The sequence below is a fragment of the Engystomops pustulosus genome, chromosome 7 (assembly GCF_040894005.1).
Source record: "Engystomops pustulosus chromosome 7, aEngPut4.maternal, whole genome shotgun sequence".
Taxonomy (NCBI): Eukaryota; Metazoa; Chordata; class Amphibia; order Anura; family Leptodactylidae; genus Engystomops; species Engystomops pustulosus.
Genome location: NC_092417.1, coordinates 145676042 through 145697194, shown reverse-complemented (window position 1 = coordinate 145697194; position 21153 = coordinate 145676042). Strand labels below are relative to the sequence as shown.

The 21153-nt window shown below is 39.2% G+C and overlaps 1 protein-coding gene across 1 annotated transcript in view; it reads left to right on the top strand.

Annotated features, from left to right (window-relative positions):
- The first annotated feature begins 334 nt into the window (after window positions 1–334).
- LOC140070232 (uncharacterized) overlaps window positions 335–21153 on the top strand; it is a 36310-nt gene continuing 15491 nt past the window's right edge. Inside the window, exons 1-29 of the mRNA XM_072116586.1 lie at window positions 335–410; window positions 1295–1556; window positions 1644–1758; window positions 2223–2310; window positions 3347–3453; window positions 3875–4088; window positions 4219–4344; window positions 5115–5232; window positions 5353–5491; window positions 5683–5793; window positions 6134–6203; window positions 6766–6903; window positions 7796–7960; window positions 8063–8157; window positions 8643–8769; window positions 10168–10423; window positions 10931–10983; window positions 11081–11181; window positions 12344–12495; window positions 12848–12986; window positions 13181–13291; window positions 14005–14184; window positions 14428–14667; window positions 14753–14909; window positions 15057–15185; window positions 15449–15599; window positions 15682–15725; window positions 16151–16363; window positions 17433–21045. Of these exons, the coding sequence (XP_071972687.1) occupies window positions 335–410; window positions 1295–1556; window positions 1644–1758; window positions 2223–2310; window positions 3347–3453; window positions 3875–4088; window positions 4219–4344; window positions 5115–5232; window positions 5353–5491; window positions 5683–5793; window positions 6134–6203; window positions 6766–6903; window positions 7796–7960; window positions 8063–8157; window positions 8643–8769; window positions 10168–10423; window positions 10931–10983; window positions 11081–11181; window positions 12344–12495; window positions 12848–12986; window positions 13181–13291; window positions 14005–14184; window positions 14428–14667; window positions 14753–14909; window positions 15057–15185; window positions 15449–15599; window positions 15682–15725; window positions 16151–16363; window positions 17433–21045 (7490 nt within the window). The remainder of the gene's footprint in view (window positions 411–1294; window positions 1557–1643; window positions 1759–2222; window positions 2311–3346; window positions 3454–3874; window positions 4089–4218; window positions 4345–5114; window positions 5233–5352; window positions 5492–5682; window positions 5794–6133; window positions 6204–6765; window positions 6904–7795; window positions 7961–8062; window positions 8158–8642; window positions 8770–10167; window positions 10424–10930; window positions 10984–11080; window positions 11182–12343; window positions 12496–12847; window positions 12987–13180; window positions 13292–14004; window positions 14185–14427; window positions 14668–14752; window positions 14910–15056; window positions 15186–15448; window positions 15600–15681; window positions 15726–16150; window positions 16364–17432; window positions 21046–21153) is intronic.

The following is a 21153-nucleotide window of genomic DNA, read 5'->3' as shown; positions in this document are numbered from 1 at the left end:
AAGGTATACAAAATACAGTTTTTCATTCACTTATTGCCCTGCTGTAACAGATAAGTGAACATGAGAAATCCTATAATAGATGTGATGTAGGAGAGGAAGATATAAGGGATCAATATAATCCCAAGTAATAACTGATCAGATCTATCATCAAAGTATGGGTTTGACATGGTGTAATTTGACTATGGTGTAATTATAAGGATAAGTAGTAAGACCCTTACTGACCGCTCCTACTAGGAAGGTGAATGGATCTGCCCTATATATAGAGGGTCAAACTGGACACCAAAGGCCACAAGACGTTGCTCAGCAAAAACTGCACCTACAGTCCCTGAGCACCATGGGGACTATGGGTCCGGTTATCTGGATCCTTTCTGCACTGACACTTAACTATGCCTTTGAATTACCGACTCGAGGTAAGTAATGACTTTTATTTTTAGAATGAGAATTTTAGTTATTTTTTACATTTTTTGTTCTTTTATGTATACTCTGGATAACAATTAACATAACAGGATAACATAGAGTTGGAGATTTATCAGAAGTATCCGAGGACAGAACTGTTCTAATTGCTCATGGCAACCAATCGAAGCTCAGTTCTTATTTTTCTACAGCTGTTTATTAAAATTAAGCTGAGCTCTGATTGGTTAAACTAGAGCAGAAAACTAGATTAGAAAACTAGAGCAGTTCTGCTCTCGAAAAGAGAGGCATTCATTTTGGTAGCGATTCATATTTTAATAAGAAATTAGTAAGGGTAAGGTATATATAGTTTTTCGTGAAAGGTTCGATAACTAAGAAATTTTAATATTTGACAGGGGAAATAGAATAAGCCCTTTAGCAAAAATATGATTTTTCTATATCCTAACTACTAATTCAGGCGGTACCCTACTTAAGACCCGACTTACAGACGAACCCTAGCTACAAACGGACCCCTGGTAATTCATTCTATTTTAGCCCCAGGCTACAATGATCAGCTGTAACAGTTAACAAAGGTGTATGCAACTAAGCTTTATTGTTAATCCTGCTTCTTTTTAGAACCCAACATTATTAAAATACAATTGTCACAGAGACCCAAAAATTTTGGCTGGGGTTACAATTATAAAATATACAGTTCCGACTTACATACAAACTCAGCTTTAGAACAAACCTACAGAACCTATCCTTTACGTAACCCGGGGACTGCCTGTATCTTACACAGCTTTGGAAAACTGATGGATACTGAAACTATAGGATCTATAAGCAGTCAGAATATTTATTTAATATACCTGATACTATCTCTGATACTATTAATATTTTACTACAGTGTTGAATCCTGCACACAATGACCAAGTCTGCAGCACATGGGGCAATTTCCACTATAAGACATTCGATGGAGACATCTACCAGTTCCCTGGATCCTGCAACTACGTCTTTGCCTCTAACTGTAAAAAGACCTTTGAAGATTTTAATATCCAGATCCGGCGCTCAGCTAACTCAAAGAAGCCAGTGCTGTCCCATGTTATCATTAAGATTGAAGGACTTGTCATTGAGATGAGGAAAGACGAAATCATGGTGGGAGGAAATAAGTAAGTGCATTTACAGAGTGAAATATTAATGGAATAGGTCTAAAGATATTTAAAAGAGGTTAAAATTTTGTGTTGTTTTTTTGGTAGTATTTCCCTTCCATTCAGCCAGTTTGGGGTTCACATACAGCAGAGCAGTGTCTACGTGAAGATTTCAGCCAAGCTCGGGTTGACTCTTTTGTGGAATAATGAAGATGCCTTAATGGTAATGCTAAATCCGTTTTTTGTTTTTGTTGAATTTACAGTATGGTCATATTTTTCCATCATAGAGAATAATGTAGATGTTAAATACTCACCAGTATTAAAGGAAATCCACCATTAAAATCCATCATGATAAACCAGGGGCACTTACTTACTCATTGATTCAAGTACCCTGACTGTGTTAATCTTCTTTTATCTGTTATTTATGGCCTCATTCTAAAATCAACTTTTAAAATTATGGTAATGAGATTCGATGGCTACCTGGCTCCTCTGTGCACCATGCCCCTCTGCTTCCCCAGCACTTGTGGAGTGTGCGCCGTGTGTCACGGTGCCTGGATCTATAAGTAAGTGACCCTGGTTTATCGTGCTTGATGCTGATGGTAGTATATTATCCCTTGAATATTTGATCGTTTTGTTTTTAACTGTACTTAATTGAGGTCTAATTGTTAAAATGAATTTCATTTTCAGCTTAAATTGTCCCCTAAACACATGAAAACTACATGTGGATTGTGTGGGGATATGAACGGAATTAGACTAGATGAATTTCAAATTGAAGGTAAGTCTGAGAGTTGATTCTACACCTATATCATTCATTACTTAAAAATAATACAATTTCATATGAAAAAAGAGAAAGCACAAAGAAGTAGCCTTCAATTCTATTCTTATATTTTTCATCTTATGCTCTGTTCACACTAGCATTATGATTTGCACTTTTAATGAGTCATGACATAAAGGAGGGTTTCTTCTTCATGTTTTTCTGTTGACATGAAACAATGATCAGGGACAGGAATTCTCATGAATTCATCACTCAAGGACTAGGACTTATATTCTCATTGCCTAGTACAAGCTTTGGATAAGCCCAAACACGAACCACACAGGGTTGAAGGTAACTCGTCCCCCAAAACTTAAATAATTATTATTAATTGACAACTCTGTGGGGCGATTTCCTATGTTTTGGTCTCCACTACTCTACTCTTTAAATGTTCCTGGTCACTATACTAATGGCCTCTCCATAGAAGCTGCTCATAGTAAAAACTACATGGATTTCAGTGTCATGGAACTGACAACAAGATCATTTTGCAATTGCTCTATTTCAGAGATCCATGGATTCCTTACTTGAGCTATTTTTCTTTAACATTTCTATGAATCTGTAGAATAAGGTCCAGTTGGATTCCATCTTGATAAAAGCAAAATTCCTTACTTGGAATAAACCTGATCAGGGCCGGACTACATGGAGGGCTCCAGGGCTGCATGCCCCTGGGCCCCCACCACATTACTCATATCATGCCGAGAAGCAGTGCCACCCCGCTGCATGTGCATCTGTCTCCAAGCTATGACAGATACTCACTGGGTCTGTCAGTGAGACCTTGCCTGCCCAGCCGTAATCAACTTGAAAGTTAACGATCAATGGAATCATGTGTTTTTCTGATTTCGATACATTGCGCTTTGACTAAATACAGTTAAAAAAAAATTAAAAAAACAAATAAAATACAAAGATAATAAGATAAAGTTAAAAAAATACAAATAAACTAAAAAGATTTTGGCACAATTTACTGAAAAGAATATACAACTTAATCTGTCACTCTGTACAGATATGCTACTGACTCCCATACAATTTGGAAACCTGCAAAAGATGGATGGGCCCACCGAACAGTGTGAAGATGTTATTTCATCTCCTCCTAAAAACTGCAATGACCTGGTATGTCTTAACACATTTTATGTGTATGGTCTGTTCTAGTTCAGAACCTCATCTTGATCAGACAGTGGGTACTGTGGAGGATCTTGTACATTGATGGATTTTCCATAATTTTTTTTGTCATACATCGGTTATCTTGTGGTAATAGATCATGAGAGTTATACACTTACTTCTAGGTTCCTCAAAGACAACTGGTGACGTTTGGCATTTCCAGTGAAGGAGTAACCTTCAGCCAACTTACTCTTGGCACTTTGTTTATTTTTTGTTATTAGAATCAGTTAGTATGTAATTGAAGCGAGAAAAGATCACATAATACATTTAACTTTCCAAAAGTAGAAGTCATTGACATATTTGTAAAATTTATCATATTTCTAAATTTAAAAAAAAACACGACTAATTGTCTTTTTGACTGTTTCCCTGACAGAAGGATGTTTGCCTCAGCATGCTCTCCAGTCCAGCATTCAGTGACTGTGACATACGTCTCCCCAAGGAAGCCTACATAGAAGCCTGTATATCCGATCTATGCAACTGTCAATCTTTAAACGATACATCCTGTTTCTGCGATACTCTGGCCGAGTACTCCAGACAATGTGCCCATGCCGGTGGAAGACCAAGTACCTGGAGATACAAGATGTGTGGTAAGACCATTCTTGTATCTTCTTGAAAATTCCAGCACATGTACTGTGTGACCAAGTATGGTAAAATGCAGTCGACTATTTCAGAAGAATTTATTATCTTGCATTGACCTGGTGCATTTCTCATTTCAAGAGAGGAACTGTCCAATGAATTTGAAGTACAATGAGTGTGGGTCTCCCTGTGCTGACACCTGTTCCAATTCTGAGAGAACCCTTGTTTGTGAAGAACATTGTATAGATGGCTGCTTCTGTCCACCAGGTATGCAATCTTCTAGCACCTCACTTATTTCGATAACATAGATAATAATAGGTTTCCTTTAAGAAAAGGTCAACAGCATTTGCTAATTTTGTAGTACCATATTTTCCGGACTATAAGGCGCACTTAAAAGCCTTGGATTTCCTTGGAAATCCAAAGTGCGCCTTATAGTCCGGTGCGCCCTATATGAGGGCAGCGGACCCTACTTACATAGGTCCCCGCTACCGGAGACAGCAGATCTCCAGCGGGAACTGCAGACCACGCGGCACGAACATCTTCTGCCGCGTGGTCTGCAGTTCCCGCTGGAGATCTGCTGTCTCCGGTAGCGGGGACCTATGTAAGTATGCCATTCTCCACCTCCCCCTCACCTTCCCCCCTCACCTTCCCCGCGTTCCGCGTCTCTTCTCCGCTTCGCGTCCCGTCGGGTCTCCGCTCCGCCCCCGGACCTCCGCCACGCCCCCGACCCTGCGCCTTATAGTCTGATGCGCCTTATATATGGAATTATTACATATATAAGGCGCATCGGACTGTTGCGCCTTATATTCCGGTGCGCCTAATGGCCCGGAAAATACGGTAACCAAACAACTTTTTATTTGTAATTGATTCGACCTACACAAATCAAAAGGCGTCAGGCAGTGACTTACTTGCTTTCTCCATTGAAGCTTAGCCAAACCAAGTGTGTACGTGTGGAAGCTGGAGGAACAAACAAGCTATGGAAGGTGCACCATAAGCATTACATTTTATACCCTTGAATATGACTGTGTTTCTTGCAGGAACTGTTTTCGATGACATTAACAACCAAGGATGTATCCCACTCAGCGAGTGCTCATGTACTTACAACAATAAGAAATATGCACCTGGAGAATCCTACAGCACCAAGTGCCACAACTGGTAAAAAATTAAGATATTACTAACCACTTTGAGGCCTAGCACTAACTTCTTTTTTTCTAATTTACTATTGGCTGTACCAAAGTATAGCTTACTCCTATTCATTGTTCTGTCTCTTTTTAGTACCTGTCATGGAGGACAGTGGAGCTGCCTAGCACTGCCATGTGCTGGACACTGTTCAATGGAAGGAGGGTCTCACATCTACACCTATGATGGTGGTCATTATAACTTCCATGGAGACTGTAATTACATTTTTACAAAGGTATGTTGACTTGGTAGGTGGTCCTACCTCTGGAACCCAAATCTACCTCAAGAATACAGGTTATTGACCTTAGCTCTATTGTGATTCTGTGAATATGACATCAATGCTTGCAGATCTTCTGTGAGGACCTTAACAGTATTAGTGGTGTGCAGACCAATAAAATTGACTTAATATTTGTTATGTTGTTTTAGGACTGTGTTCAGAACATGTTTACTGTACTAGTTGAGTTGAGAAAGTGTGGGGTCAGTAATACAGAAACTTGCCTAAAAAGTGTCACCCTCTCACTGGAGAAAGGATTAACTGTGAGTATAAGATAAACCTTCAAGGCCAAAACCCAATATATCTCATAGGACCACCCTACCATTTATAGTACTGGTGTCTTATGTGGCATTGAGCCATTTAGGCCCAACAAGAACCAGAGCCAGTATGCATGTTCTATCTCTTTACAACCTACAGTATAGCTACTTTCCTTCCCTTACTTACACATTTGCCCAATTTGTCCAACAAAACAACTGTTTCTATAAGTTTTACTTAGGCAATGGAGCAAACCCTTCTTTCCGTTAATTGCCCTATTTAATAGAACCTTCCGCTATTTATCTCCTGCTTTTATAACTGCATAGCCTGACATGACTCTTCTTACAGGTTGTCACAGTCAAATCTTCTGGGACTATCCTCTTAAATGGAATCTATGCTCGGGCACCTCTTTTTACAGGTACAGTAAACTCTCTGCTAATGTCAGTGCTTATTAGTTGAAGGGGTTGTCCAGCCACTGACATTGAAAAATGAAGTTTTACCCTATCTAGAAGATAGAGGATAACTTGCTGATAGTGGGGATCTCAGTAGTAATACCCCCTCTGATCATGAAAACCGGGATCCGTGCTGTATTCCTTTCTATGATGTTGACCAAGATACCCGGAGGGCTACATAGTGCAGTATCAGTATGTTCCGATAAGGCTAGTGATTTAACTATTACTGCTATTACTGGGGTAGGGCTAGGGAGCTGCTTAGTTTACTTCTAGAGGCTTTTTTTTGGGTGACAAGTTTAACAATTGCCCTGAATAGTATGGATTACTTTTCCTCTTCAAAGAGGAATTTCTCTTGAGACAAACTGGTTCTTGATTATTGCTACAATTCTCCAAAATTCCAATAAAATGTGGTTTATGGACAAGTTTGATATATGATATAAATACAATTTGATATACTGTACATTGCATATTGTTTTTTGTGGTTATCTTTGTTTTTCCTTTTTTATACATTTTTCTTTTCTTTTCCAGAGAACCTTGCTGTGCTCCAGCCATCGTCTTTCTACTTGATTGTTAAGAGTTTCAACGGGATCCAGATCCAAATTCAGATGAATCCTCTTATGCAGATCTCTGCTAGCTTGGACCCTGAGTATCAGGGAGATGCATGTGGTGAGTATCTGAAGGTCCAGTTACCAGCCCATTGTTTAACTAGTTTTATTGTTGTTCTATTCTATTTCATATTTATGTGCAAAATAGTTGCAAAACCGTCCCTGATTTTGCAGAATTCTTGACATTTCAGTAATAATCCTTGCAAATTTTGCTTGTCTGGGTCAAAAGTGCTGGCTTTCCGATAGGCCCAGGTATAAGTGGTTATACCTGACAAACCAGATTAACCCCATGGTGGGGATGAAATTATCCAATTTCTATTAGTATGAGCTGCAGCTTATAGAGAAAAAATTCAGATTCAGATCAGATTTCTAATGCTGATTTCCTATCTGTAACAAAACCTACAAAACTGTACAAACAGTAAAGTTCTCTTTGCATATACAGAACTACAAACATCAATCGCCATGAAGCCAAATCCAACTAGTCAAATGTTATAGTAAAGTGTGTAGGTCCATAGTAAAATTATTACAGAAGACTCTTTTAGTTTCTGAATTTATAATGCCAGTTCACTGCAAAGGGGCCTACTGAGGCTTTGTTGCTCGGGGACCTACTAAAAACCTGGAGTCGACACTGTCTGGGACAACTGGATTATAAAAATGTTGGTTTGAATTAAGAACAGTAAATTAAAAGCATTCTCAGCTCTGTCTGTTACTAGGGGTCAACTGTAAAGGGTGATTTTCTTAAGTTGGGGACTGTCTGTACTGGATGTAGATTCGGTTTCATTCCATAAAATAAAGCAGAGGTGTAACTTGAGGCTGCTGGACCCCAATGCCAAATGTTTTATGTTTTACCTAGAACTTGACCCCTCCTCAGGTTATTGATTCATGGCCTAGGTTGCTCCATGCGCCCCCTCATACTAAGCCCCTGAGCCTGTGTCTTATTCTTTGATCAACAGGGCTCTGTGGAGATTTCAACAACATCCGGACTGATGATTTCCGAGCTTATAGTGGCGTTCTGGAAGGGACAGCATCTGCTTTTGCCAACACATGGAAGAGTCAGACGGACTGTGCTAATGTGAAGGACATTTATGAGAATCCGTGTTCTGTCAGTGTGGAAAATGGTGTGTTGACAAGGAACTTACTATGAAAGGATTTTATTTCCACATTCTGATAATGAATAGTTATAGATTTTATACACATTTCTAACTTTGGTTTTACTACAGAGAGATTTGCCCAACACTGGTGTTCTCAGCTCTCCGACAACAATGGACCTTTCGCACCATGCCATGCTGCCGTGAATCCAACCATATATCAAAAGGTAGGTAAAGATCAGGGCCGGTGCTAGCTCTGGGCATTCCTAGGCAAGTGTCGGGGCCCAGAGCTTCTGGGGCGGCCACATAGGGATGTACATAAGGAATCCATGGGGTTGCGGGGCTGTATCAGATGAATCCATAGTAGATTTTATTTATATAAAATGACCATGAGTGGGCTGTTTGTTACGATAAACTAGGTAATATTTTAGGGAACAGGAGACTGTTTTAGTTTTGAATTTTTAATGCCATGTGCGTTCACTGCTAATAGGCCTACTAAAGCTCTGTCACCCAGTGGTCTACTGAAATCTGGAGCCGACCCCGGTAATGATTATCTCTGGTTAGAGATATCTTCACATACTCCTGTTTATTTCAGTTTATTATTAATGGGATGGTCTTATTTTAATATTTTTTTGCACGTCCTGGGTCTATGAAAACACATGAACCATTATTAGACCGAAAGTAAAACCACTTTGTCAATTACTCCCTACAGAACTGTATATATGATAGCTGTAACTATGAAAAGAGCGAAGACAGTGTTTGTGGAGCATTTGCAGCCTATGTAAGGGCCTGTGCTGCCGAAGGTGTGATTCTGAAGGAGTGGAGAGGTGTCATCTGTGGTAAGTACTGTCTCTGCACATATACAATTAAAAGGGTTATACAGATCACACATTTTTAGAGTACTCGACCCAATTAGTGTAAAAACGTGAATGAGCTTATACTTACCTCTTTCCAGCATGGTGGTCTCTTTGTATATACAGAGGCTCATGGGTGATGTCACATCAACAGCCCACATCCTCTATAGCTTTTAGAGGGTTTGTGTTGTTGATGCAACATCATGGCCGAGCAAGGGCATAACTAAGAGAGGCAGGGCCCTAGAGCAGACTTTTGAATGGGGCCCCCCGTACCTCCTCAGAAAATATACACATTTGTATTCTCACACATTAATACACTCTAACACACATCCATGTATACACTTATGCACACACATTTATACACTCTTACACACATACACACATGTATAGAATTATGCACACACATTTATGCATTGAAATATACTATACTGTACACTTATGCAGATCTGTCCCAGTAGCTACACAGCAAATATTAGAGATGAGAAATCCCTAGTCCTGTTATTCTGCTGCCCCCTATCTCTTCCCCGACATTTCTTATTTGAGCTGCCAATTTATGCTGTGTACTCTGCAAGATGTGCACTGTTATATACATTTTATGCTGTAGTGTGCAGGATAATATGTATATAATGGTGCATATCCTCCATTCTTTAGTGTTTTAGATCAGATGCCGGGGCCCCCTGACCCTGTGGGCCCCATAGCAGCTCCTATGGCTGCTACTGCTGTAGTTATCCCCCTGTGGCTGAGCCTCTGCATACAAACAGACACGAGCAGTGACAGGAGGTGCCACACCGGAGAGAGGCTATAAGGAACCATAAGCTCTTTTTTGTTTTTGAAAGAGTTATATATAAAATATAATATATATATAACTCTTTCATAATTGTTTTGCGATACCCAAGAATTCTATGAGCACACTAGATAATCGTATTATCCTTTAAGGAGGACGCTAGTGATGCCCTTACATCATTTTTCTTTTTTGCTTTCATACCACCTCCAGACAATCATTATAACATATTTACACAAGTTCACAAAATTGTTAGTAGACCATTTACCTTTTATTAGGATTGTTTATAAATTTCATGTTAGTGGGACCCCGTGTAGATTAGCAGTTTAAGCAGAGAACTATTGGGGAGCTCACTGCAGGGGTTCCTACCCCTCACCAATCTTATATTTATGACCTATCCTAATGAAGGGACAGCCCGGAAGGGACATTTTTCAGTACCGGAACCAAAAGGACAGGGGCTAGGAAGTAGTAACTAACTTATTGTTATAATAACACCCCATGTGAAAACTTTTTTAAACTTATTTTTCATGCACTTGAAAATCCTTTCAAACTACACATTTATCACCATCCTTGACAAATATCATCTCTATTTTCCATTTAAGATAAATATACAAAGAACTGCCCGAAGAACAGCACCTACCAGTACGCTATTAGCACTTGCCAGAAAACCTGTCGTTCCCTTAGCGAACCCGACCCCAGCTGCAGCTTCAAATTCCCTACTGTTGATGGTTGCGCTTGCCCAGATGGCACCTACCTTGACGAAAGCGGAGCCTGTGTGTCAGATAAGAAATGCCCCTGCTACTACAAGGGATCAGTAATGCCCCCAGGAGAAGTCATGTATGACAATGGGGCCATGTGGTAAGTAATAGAAGATGAATCACTATACAGGCAGTCCCCGGGTTACGTACAAGATGAGTTCTGCCGGTTTATTCTTAAGTTGAATTTGTATGTAAGTCGGAACTGTATATTTCATAATTGTAACTCCAGGCGAAATTTTTTGGTTTTGGTGACAATTGGATTTTAAAAATGTTTGATTGTCACAAGAACCAGGATTAACAATAAAGCTTCATTGTAGACACCATTGATAACTGTTACAGCTGTTTATTGTAGCCTAAGGCTAAAGTACAGTGAATTGCCAACATCCAGAGGTCCGTTTGTAACTAGGGACGGTCTGTAAGTCAGGTGTTCTTAAGTAGGGGACCGCCTGTACAGTCATTCAATTAATTTGTAGATGGGAAATACAGTACATACAGTGGCAGCGTATTGCGTTTTTTCCAGCACATTCCCAATTTTTTGGTATATTTTATATTTACAAAAAGGAATCAGAAATTGTGAAAATAATCTGCATATTATTCTTCATTACAGCACATGCCAGAAAGGCAGACTACTTTGCGTCGGTAAAGCACCAAGTGTTGCAGGTAATTTCTAAATACTGCAACATGGTTCACAGCACAGACCTAAAATGATGCTATGGTTCCATACAGTAGATACTCACATCACCACTTATTTTTTTAGCGTGCCCAGGAAATATGGTATATTTTGACTGCGCCAATGCTACAACGGGAGGAAAAGGCTCTGAGTGTCAGAAGACATGCCAAACCCTGGACTTGGAATGTGTAAGTATCTGATAAAATAGGAAAGCAAATAACAGGTAACCATGTTACCCCATAGTAAAAGTCCCAAAACACCATTATTATTTAGTTGGAAGTAAGATCAGAACATTAAAATAAGATCTCAAACAATATTTAGATGTTATATGTGGTAATCTGACAACTAGCACCCTAAATTAATATGGATAAAGTTACCGGGGGAAATTTATCAGAAGTGCCTGAGAGCAAAACTGTTGTAGTTGCTCATGGCAACCAATCAAAGTCCAGCTTTCATTTTCGCACAACAATTATTAAATGAAAGCTGAGCTCGGATTGGCTGCCATGAACATCTAGAACATTCTTGTTCTGATACGATTCCCCCCCCCCCTTTTAGTCTATACTGCCACTATGTTCCAAATTCATGGGGCAGTTGAACCACGTCATACTGGGGTTCCTGAAGCCACCAGATAAAATATTTCAGGGGCTCATCCTCTATCATCCCCAATGACCCTACTATTTTCTGAATTGGGTTGCCTTCAGCTGTACCTCTGGGGTCCTGTAATTGGTTAGAGCCTGGGCCCACTGGTGAATCCTCTGGTACTCTGGTGGGCCAGTCCAATAACACAGCCAAGCGTTGTAGTCATCTTTCTTTGGCAATCCCATAGGATTGAATGGAGTATCATGCAAAAATTTCCATTCAAATGAGTATCGAAGGAACCAAGATTCCAAATCTTGTTATTTTTGGTCCCCCACACATAAATAGAGAATACATCTTGTTCATGTTATAACCATGGTCCAAATAGGCATGTGTCAAAGATTGGTTTTGTTAGAAATTGTTCTAACAAGAAATAAAGTGTAACATGTCTAGCCCCATAAAACAACATCTCATTGTGATCTTCTACTTTTGCTGCACAATGGATATAAATTAGCAGCACCTAAACCTTATTGTGGGGTCCATGAGGTTGTCATGGTGTAAGCACTAGGCTTCAATACAAATATGAATATGAATCTATGGCACAGAATCTATGGCACAGATGCAAGACAAAATTTAGCCACTTTACTATAACCCGTGTAACAGTTAAGGAAACTTTTTGTAAAGCGCTGTGGAATTTGATGAGGATATATAAATAAAGATTATTATTATTTCCCGTGGGTGTTGTATATAAAATGTACTTTTTTGTGCCAACAGTTCAGCATTCAGTGTGCTTCGGGTTGTGTATGTCCTGAAGGCCTTGTGCTGAATAATAATGGAAGTTGTATTCCTGAGGAAGACTGTCCGTGTGTACACAATGGAGAAATGTACCAGAGCGGAGAGACTATCCAGCAGGACTGTAACACATGGTAAGGCAAAGGATAATAGTTCACGTTGATTTCTGGGTGATAGCGAATATGGTGATATAAGGTTTATACTTGTCTCCGGAATTATATGCAATATAAAGATGCACCACAGTGTGGCAGTAGAGATTTATCCATTAGCAGGTAACAAAGAGAAACATTTTTTTCTGAAATCTTTAAAATATTAAACAATTCAAACTTTTTAAAGCAATTGGGGAGATTTTCTAGAAGTAACAATCTAAAACTGCAACAGTGTCTGAAGCTGGATTTTTAAATATGTTTACATACAGTGTAGTTGAATGTTAGAAAAAAGTAAGAATTTTATAATTTAATGATTTTAAAATTTTCACCCTTGAAGCACCTGTGAAGATAGAAAGTGGCAGTGTACAAAGGAGGAATGCCATAGGACGTGTGTCGTATATGGAGAGGGGCACTACGTAACCTTTGATGGCAAGCGTTTTGATTTTAGTGGAGACTGTGAATACACGCTGACTCAGGTACTAAAATATTGTACTATATAACAAATATATTAAAAAAAAAGGGGAAGGTGCCACTTCATGCCAAATCATCTTATAAACTTATGCCATTAGATTGCAATTACCGGCTTTGGATAATGCAGAATTACTATTACAAGTACTAGTTATTTTCTACCATTGTGTATATTAAGACATCCCACTGTGCTGTCCTACAGGATTATTGCTTATCCAATGCTGGGAATGGTTCATTCCGAGTCATCACTGAGAACATCCCCTGCGGGACAACGGGGGCCACCTGTTCTAAAGCGATAAAGGTTTTCCTTGGGGTAAGTTTTAAGAAGTTTTCTTATGTTTTTCTTATTCTTTTTTATTAACTTTTGTGTTTTGATTTTCTGTTTTCTGTAAAATAGTAAAAAAACGCAAAAAATACAAATGTCCTCCTAATAATTTAGAGCTAAAGTCTTCCTGGTCTATGCTTACAAGCAACAAGCAAGTGATGTGCTATACATTACCGCCATCACAGCTTCCTGAGGACTGGTCAGTAGTGCATTAGGCGGTTTGGGCGGTAGCCCAGGGCCCAAGCCTTCTAGGGGGCACATGGCCACCCAAACCACCCACAAAATTTTATACTGAGAAGGACCTTTACCCATAAAATACTTATACATCTGTTTGTTCTCTCAATACACATGTACTCAAGAGCCATTTGAGAACAGGCAGTTTCCATTCCCTAAATATGTAGGAAGTACCAAATGTAGGAAGTGGATTCCAGACTTGTAGGGGCTGTAATATTCATACAATCCAGGGCCCATGGCAGTCTCAACCTGCCCCTAGGACTGGTGGCAGTGTATGAATTCCCCGCAGCGTACAAAGCTATAGTATGTCATGGGGTGCGCAAGGGATAGTTGAGCTGATGGCAAGTAAAGCAAGACTACATCTATAAAATAGAAGGAGATGAAAATATTTTAAAACAACTTTTTGCAGGTTTATTGTATTGGAAACGTTCTAAACATAATACTGTAATATCTCCTGATCTCCCCAGAACTTTGAGTTGAAACTAAGTGAAGGCTCATATGAAGTTGTGGAAAGGGACATTGGCAGTGAAGTTCCCTACCAGGTCAGGCAGATGGGTATTTACCTTGTGATCGAGGCAAAGAATGGATTGATTCTAATGTGGGATAAAAAGACCAGTATCTTAATAAAGCTGAGCCCCGAGTACAAGGTGAGCGGTTTGTCATATTATTCACAATTTTTTTTGTAAAAATAAAGAATATATATGTCTGCTATTACCACATGGTCAAGTGTGTATATACTGTACCATGTGGAGGCTGTGTAGCCTCTGGAGATATAAGGCCAACTCTTTGCTTTGAAGTGAGGAACAATTTTACAATAATCCTCTTTCCAAAAAAATGCCTTAAATGTCCAAAAATTTCAATTTAAAAAAAAGTCTTCTTCTTTGCATCAGGGATCCGTGTGTGGTCTTTGTGGTAATTACGATGGTAGTGTATCCAATGATTTTACCACAAGAAGTCAATCAGTTGTAGTCAATATTCAAGAGTTTGGAAACGGTTGGAAGGCTTCCCCCACATGTCCTGATGCTCTGCCCGTAAGGGACCCTTGTCTGGCCAACCCATACCGTCAGACCTGGTCTCAGAAGCACTGTAGCATTATCATGAGCTCGACCTTCTCCAAATGTCACTCCAAGGTACTGTATGACGCTTACTCATAACTTGAAGTTTCTCAGGCTAGCATCACAGAAATGTAGTCCTCTAACTATATTAATCTTTCAGGTTGATCCTACTCCTTACCAAGAGGCCTGTGTCCGTGACACATGTGCTTGTGATTCTGGTGGGGACTGCGAATGCTACTGTACCGCCGTTGCGGCTTATGCTGCTGCCTGTAGTCAAGCAGGAATTTGTGTATCTTGGAGATCGCCTGAGATTTGTCGTAAGTTTTTTCCTCAGCTCTTCTCCATTCTAGAAATTTAAAATGTCAAATTTTCCAAAAAAAAACCCCAATATGATTAATAAAAGCATTTACTGGTAATAGGATTTTGTGCTTTTTTTGTAATATTTTGCACAATTTTTTTTCCAGCTCTATTTTGTGATTACTATAACCCTGAAGGAGAGTGTGAGTGGCACTATAAGCCATGTGGAGCTCCCTGTATGAAGACCTGTAGGAACCCAAGTGGCCAGTGCATGAATAACCTACCTGGATTGGAAGGTGTGTTCATCTTCAACTGTTTTGTTTCTTTCTTTCATAAGTTCTCTCTGTTGGGCTATTTTTTTTGCTCAATAAAAAGGGTGACAAAAACCTCAAAATCCAAACCACATCCCCAAATTACAAGAATTACCTTACCTTATAGTACCCAAATTACCTTTGTTATCTTTGAGTATTATGGCTCTAGTTGCCCTTAGCCATCAGCTGATGTCTTCCCGAACATATGAAGGGTTAAATAATTCTTTCTATATTATATTCTATGTTAGGATGTTATCCAAAATGTCCAAAGGAGCGACCATTTTTCGATGAAGACATTATGAAGTGCGTTGCTCAGGCAAATTGTGGATGTTATGATGATGATGGCAAGCGATACAGTGTTGGAGATATGGTCCCCTCTTATAAGAACTGTGAATCATGGTAAAGACCTACCTTTTTTTTAAGGAGAAGGTGCTTGCTTGTTTCTTTCTTCTCATCCTGACAATACGTTGATATTTTTCAGTATCTGCACAAAGAAAGGTCGTCGTTGTCAAATGGATGAGAGAGGTGAGTGCTATATTGTACACTTCTTTGGGTATAGCCAGGGACATAGCTAGAGGGTGTCATCAGTGATAGACTGGGATGTCAAGGAGCCACTAGTAAAATTCGATCTTGGGGCCCACCTTTACATAGCTATGTGTACAGTTTATTACATATTCTAACAATTATATTGTATGAATACATAGGATGGTTGAGATGGTGAATACATGTTTGAAGTAAATTGTGGATAACCTGTCCAGCACTACTAGTGCAGGGCCTGGGAGCCATCTTATCTCAGGGGCCCACTGGTGGATCCACCTGTTCACCTGTGGGCCAGTCCGAGCCTAGTTTGTAAAGAGGCCCAAAGTTAATTCGTCCAAATTAACACATTGAATGTAATTGTTGTGTCTTAAGAATAGGAAGGAATCTCAACTTTCTTTTTAAATTTGCAGCATGTTACTGTTACTATGGAAATATGAAGTACAACTACGGAGATGTCATTTACAACACCACTGATGGAATTGGAGGATGCATTTCAGCCACATGTTCATCCAATGGAACCATCACAAGAAGTGTCTACCCTTGTGTTCCCACCACCAAAGCCCCTACCACTACCTTCCATTTTGATACAACCACTAAAATCCCAATGAATATCTCCACCCCAGGTATTTAGAAAAAATTAGCATTTTGCTAATTGGCCTTTTAAGTTATCCAAGATTGACCTGTTTTTTTATTAACCCCTTAAATACTAATTGTTTGCATTTTTTGGTCTTTCTGTTTTTCACTTCTGTGCTTCCACAAGCCATAACTTTTAGATTTTTTCATTCACAAAGCTATATGATGGCTAGCTATATGTGAGATAAATTTTATTTTCTAGTGGCTCCATTTAATATTCTGCGCCATGTACTGGGAAGCTGGAAAAAAATTCCAATGGTTTGCAAAAAATACATAGTTGCGCCATATTCCAATAGGTTTAATTTGTATGGCTATCAATGTGCAGTCCAGATGACACCTATAAGTTATTCTTTGAATCATTAAGATCGCAGTGATACCAAATTCATATACATTAGTTTTGTCTCAATACCTTTAAAAAAAATTCTAAACCTAAAAATGTATAAATGCCTTGCATCTCCATACTCTGATACCTGAAACTTTTTCATACTTCAAAGTACAAGCTCTGTGAGGTATCATTGTTTGTGGGATAGGGTGATGTCTATATTAATGACCTTTTGAAATCTGTATGACCTTTCTATCACTTTTTATCAAAATTTGGATTGGAGAAAAAATATCGCGAAAAAGCGCAATTCGGACAATTAGGGTAACGGGAATAATTGTTTCTATATTTTAATATAGATTGGACATTTTGGGACATTGTGATACCTAATATGTTCATGATTTTATTTGTTTCTTTATTGTTATATGTGTTCTAGTGAAAGGGAGTGATTTCAATTTTTATTTATTTTTTTCATGTTTAAAAAGTTTTTTTTTACTATTATTTTTTCCTCCTAGGGTACTTAAACTGATCACTTATACAATACACTGTAAATATGCTGCTTCTAGATTATTGACAGACCGTAATATAGAATAGCTAATGACAGCTATGGGACCGGCATTTAAAGATGATGGCGCCCTGTAGCGTGCCTGTAAGGTGTCAGATTTGAGTAGACTAATAAGCTATATCATGGGTTTGTTGTTGCACTGCTAATTTCCATAATACAATTATTTCTTGTACAGAGCCAATATCATCAACTTCTGTATCCTGCCTTAAAGAGGTGTGCAAGTGGTCAACATGGTACGATGTCACCTGTCCCAAATATGGAGAAAATGAAGGCGATTTTGAAACATTTGAGAACATCAGAAAAAAGGGATATTCTGTATGTAAAGTCCCTTCTCAAGTGGAATGTCGAGCACAAAAATTTCCTAAAATCCCTGTTGCAGACCTGGGTCAGATAATACAGTGCAATACTTCAATGGGACTTGTATGTTACAATCGAGATCAATTTTCCCAACTGTGTTTTAATTATGAGATCCGTATTCTCTGCTGCAGCTTTGTTCCATGTGGGGAAGTTTCAGCTTCTCCAACGCCTCTTATAACTTCTTCGCCTGCCATCACATTGACAACAAAATCCCCTGAGACTCTAATTACAGCATCTACATCACCAGCCAAAACATCAAGTGCCATATCATCTATGAAAACCACTCCTAGGACACCCACCATGAAACCTGTCACAGAAACTATAAAGCCTTCCACAACCAAACCTAAAGAAACACCTCACACCACTCCATGTATGAAAGAGATGTGCACTTGGACATCGTGGCTTGATGTACATTTCCCCAGCATTGTTGAATCTGACGGAGACTTTGAAACCATTGAAAACCTTAGAGCTGCTGGTAACAATGTATGCCAAAAACCAGAGGACATTAAGTGTAGAGCCGAAAGATATCCAGATAAAGCCATAGAAGAAGTTGGCCAAATAGTCACCTGCAATATCACTCATGGCTTAATTTGCAAAAATGCTGATCAAATTAAGAATTTCCCCCTATGCTACAATTACCAAGTACAAATCCTATGTTGCTCTTTGGAGAATTGTGAACCATCCACCATCCATGTTCCTTCAACTACCAAAGCTCACTCAACAAAACATTCAGAAAGTTCTGAATTCACAAGAACAACACCAAAATTAACAAAAACTACAAAAATGGAGCTTCATACAGAGGTGACAACCAAAGTTCCCCATACAGTTCTGATAACCACATCCAGTACACATATGACCACTTCAAGTAAAGACAATTGTGTACCTGTCTGTGAGTGGTCTCAATGGTTTGATGTTAGTTTCCCTAACTCAGATAGAAATGGAGACTTTGAAACATATGAAGACATTAGAAATTCAGGATTTAAAATATGCCAAGAGCCATCGGATATTCAGTGTAGGTCTGCTGATATTCCAGATATCCCTATGGAAGAACTTCAACAAAATGTGCAGTGTAATGTCAGTAATGGTCTTGTTTGTCGAAATGATGAACAAACCGGCCCATTTCCTTATTGTTATAACTATGAAATCCGTGTGTACTGCTGTTCTGGATGTATGGTGACAAAAGGAATGCCTACTTCCACAAAACCTCAACCAATGAGCACTAAACAAGAGATTATATCTTCCAGAGTTACAAGCACTCTTCCTCAAACAACCAAGCACAGTATTACTTCTCTGCCAAGCTCACCACATACACAGCCAACTTCAGCTTTTGGAAAGTTAACAACTCATGAAGATATTCAAACATACACACCAAAAATAACTAAAGCCACTACAGTTATCACAGCACCACTTGAAAAAACGACTAAATCAATCCCTACTCAAGGGCACACTACAACATCAGAATTTAATCGATCTACCACAAAGCACCAAACCACTGAATCTGAGCATGAAAAAGCCACTTCACACAAAACTGTGTCCATGAAAACCACTAAAGTGTCTACAGAATCTGGAGAAGTGACATCTGCCTTCAAAACTACTGGCAAAACGACTTCCTCAAAGGTTACTGCAGCTTCCCATAAGCAAACCACTGAGTCACAACATGAAGCAGTGACATCTGGAAAACCTTTTAAAACAACTAAGGTTTCTACTGAATCTCATGAAATAACGTCTGGCAACAAAACTACACCTGGACAACCAATTACATCTAAAGCAACATCTCCAAAAGAAACTACAGCACTAAGAAGATCAACCACTGTATCTGAGCAAGAAGAGACCACTTCCCACAAACCTGTGTCTATGAAAACCACTAAAATGCCCACAGAATCTGGAGAAGTGACATCTGCCTTCAAAACTACTTCTGCAAGGACAACTACTGGTCCCCATAAGTCAACCACTGAATCTGAACATGAAGAAGTGACATCTGGAAAACCAGTTAAAACTACTAAAGTTTCTACAGAATCTCATGAAGTAACATCTTCCCACAAAACTACACCTGGACAACCAATAACATCTAAAGTAACATCTCCAGAAGAAACTACAGCACTAAGAAGATCAACCACTGAATCTGAGCATGAGGAGACCACTTCACACAAGCCTGTGTCTATGAAAACCACTAAAATACCCACAGAATCTGGAGAAGTGACATCTGCCTTCAAAACTACTTCTGCAAAGGCAACTACTGCTCCCCATAAGTCAACAACTGAATCTGAACATGAAGAAGTGACGTCAGGAAAACCTGTTAAAACTACAAAAGTTTCTGCCGAATCTCATGAAGTAACATCTTCCCACAAAACTACACCTGGACAACCAATAACATCTAAAGCAACATCTCCAAAACAAACTACAGCACTAAGAAGATCAACCACTGAATCTGAGGAAGAAGAGACCACTTCACGCAAACCTGTGTCTATGAAAACCACTAAAATGCCCACTGAATCTGGAGAAGTGACATCTGCCTTCAAAACTACTGGCAAAACTACTGCTCCCCATAAGTCAACCACTGAATCTGAACATGAAGAAGTGACATCTGAAAAACCAGTTAAAACTACTAAAGTTTCTACCGAATCTCATGAAGTAACATCTTCCCACAAAACTACACCTGGACAACCAATAACATCTAAAGCAACATCTCCAAAACAAACTACAGCACACAGAAGATCAACCACTGAATCTGGGGAAGAAGAGACCACTTCACGCAAACCTGCGTCTATGAAAACCACTAAAATGCCCACTGAATCTGGAGAAGTGACATCTGCCTTCAAAACTACTGGCAAAAGTACTACTGCAAAGGCAACTACTGCTCCCCATAAGTCAACAACTGAATCTGAACATGAAGAAGTGACGTCAGGAAAACCAGTTAAAACTACTAAAGTTTCTACCGAATCTCATGAAGTAAAATCTTCCTACAAAACTACACCTGGACAACCAATAACATCTAAAGCAACATATCCAAAAGAAACTACAGCACTAAGAAGATCAACCACTGAATCTGAGGAAGAAGAGACCACTTCACGCAAACCTGTGTCTATGAAAACCACTAAAATGCCCACTGAATCTGGAGAAGTGACATCTGCCTTCAAAACTACTTCTGCAAAGACAACTACTAGTCCCCATAAGTCAACAACTGTATCTGAACATGAAGAAGTGACATCTGGAAAACCAGTTAAAACTACTAAAGTTTCTGCCGAATCTCATGAAGTAACATCTTCCCACAAAACTACACCTGGACAACCAATGACATCTAAAGCAACATCTCCAAAAGAAACTACAGCACTAAGAAGATCAACCACTGAATCTGAGCATGAGGAGACCACTTCACACAAGCCTGTGTCTATGAAAACAACTAAAATACCCACTGAATCTGGAGAAGTGACATCTGCCTTCAAAACTACTGGCAAAACTGCTGCTCCCCATAAGTCAACCACTGAATCTGAACATGAAGAAGTGACGTCAGGAAAACCAGTTAAAACTACTAAAGTTTC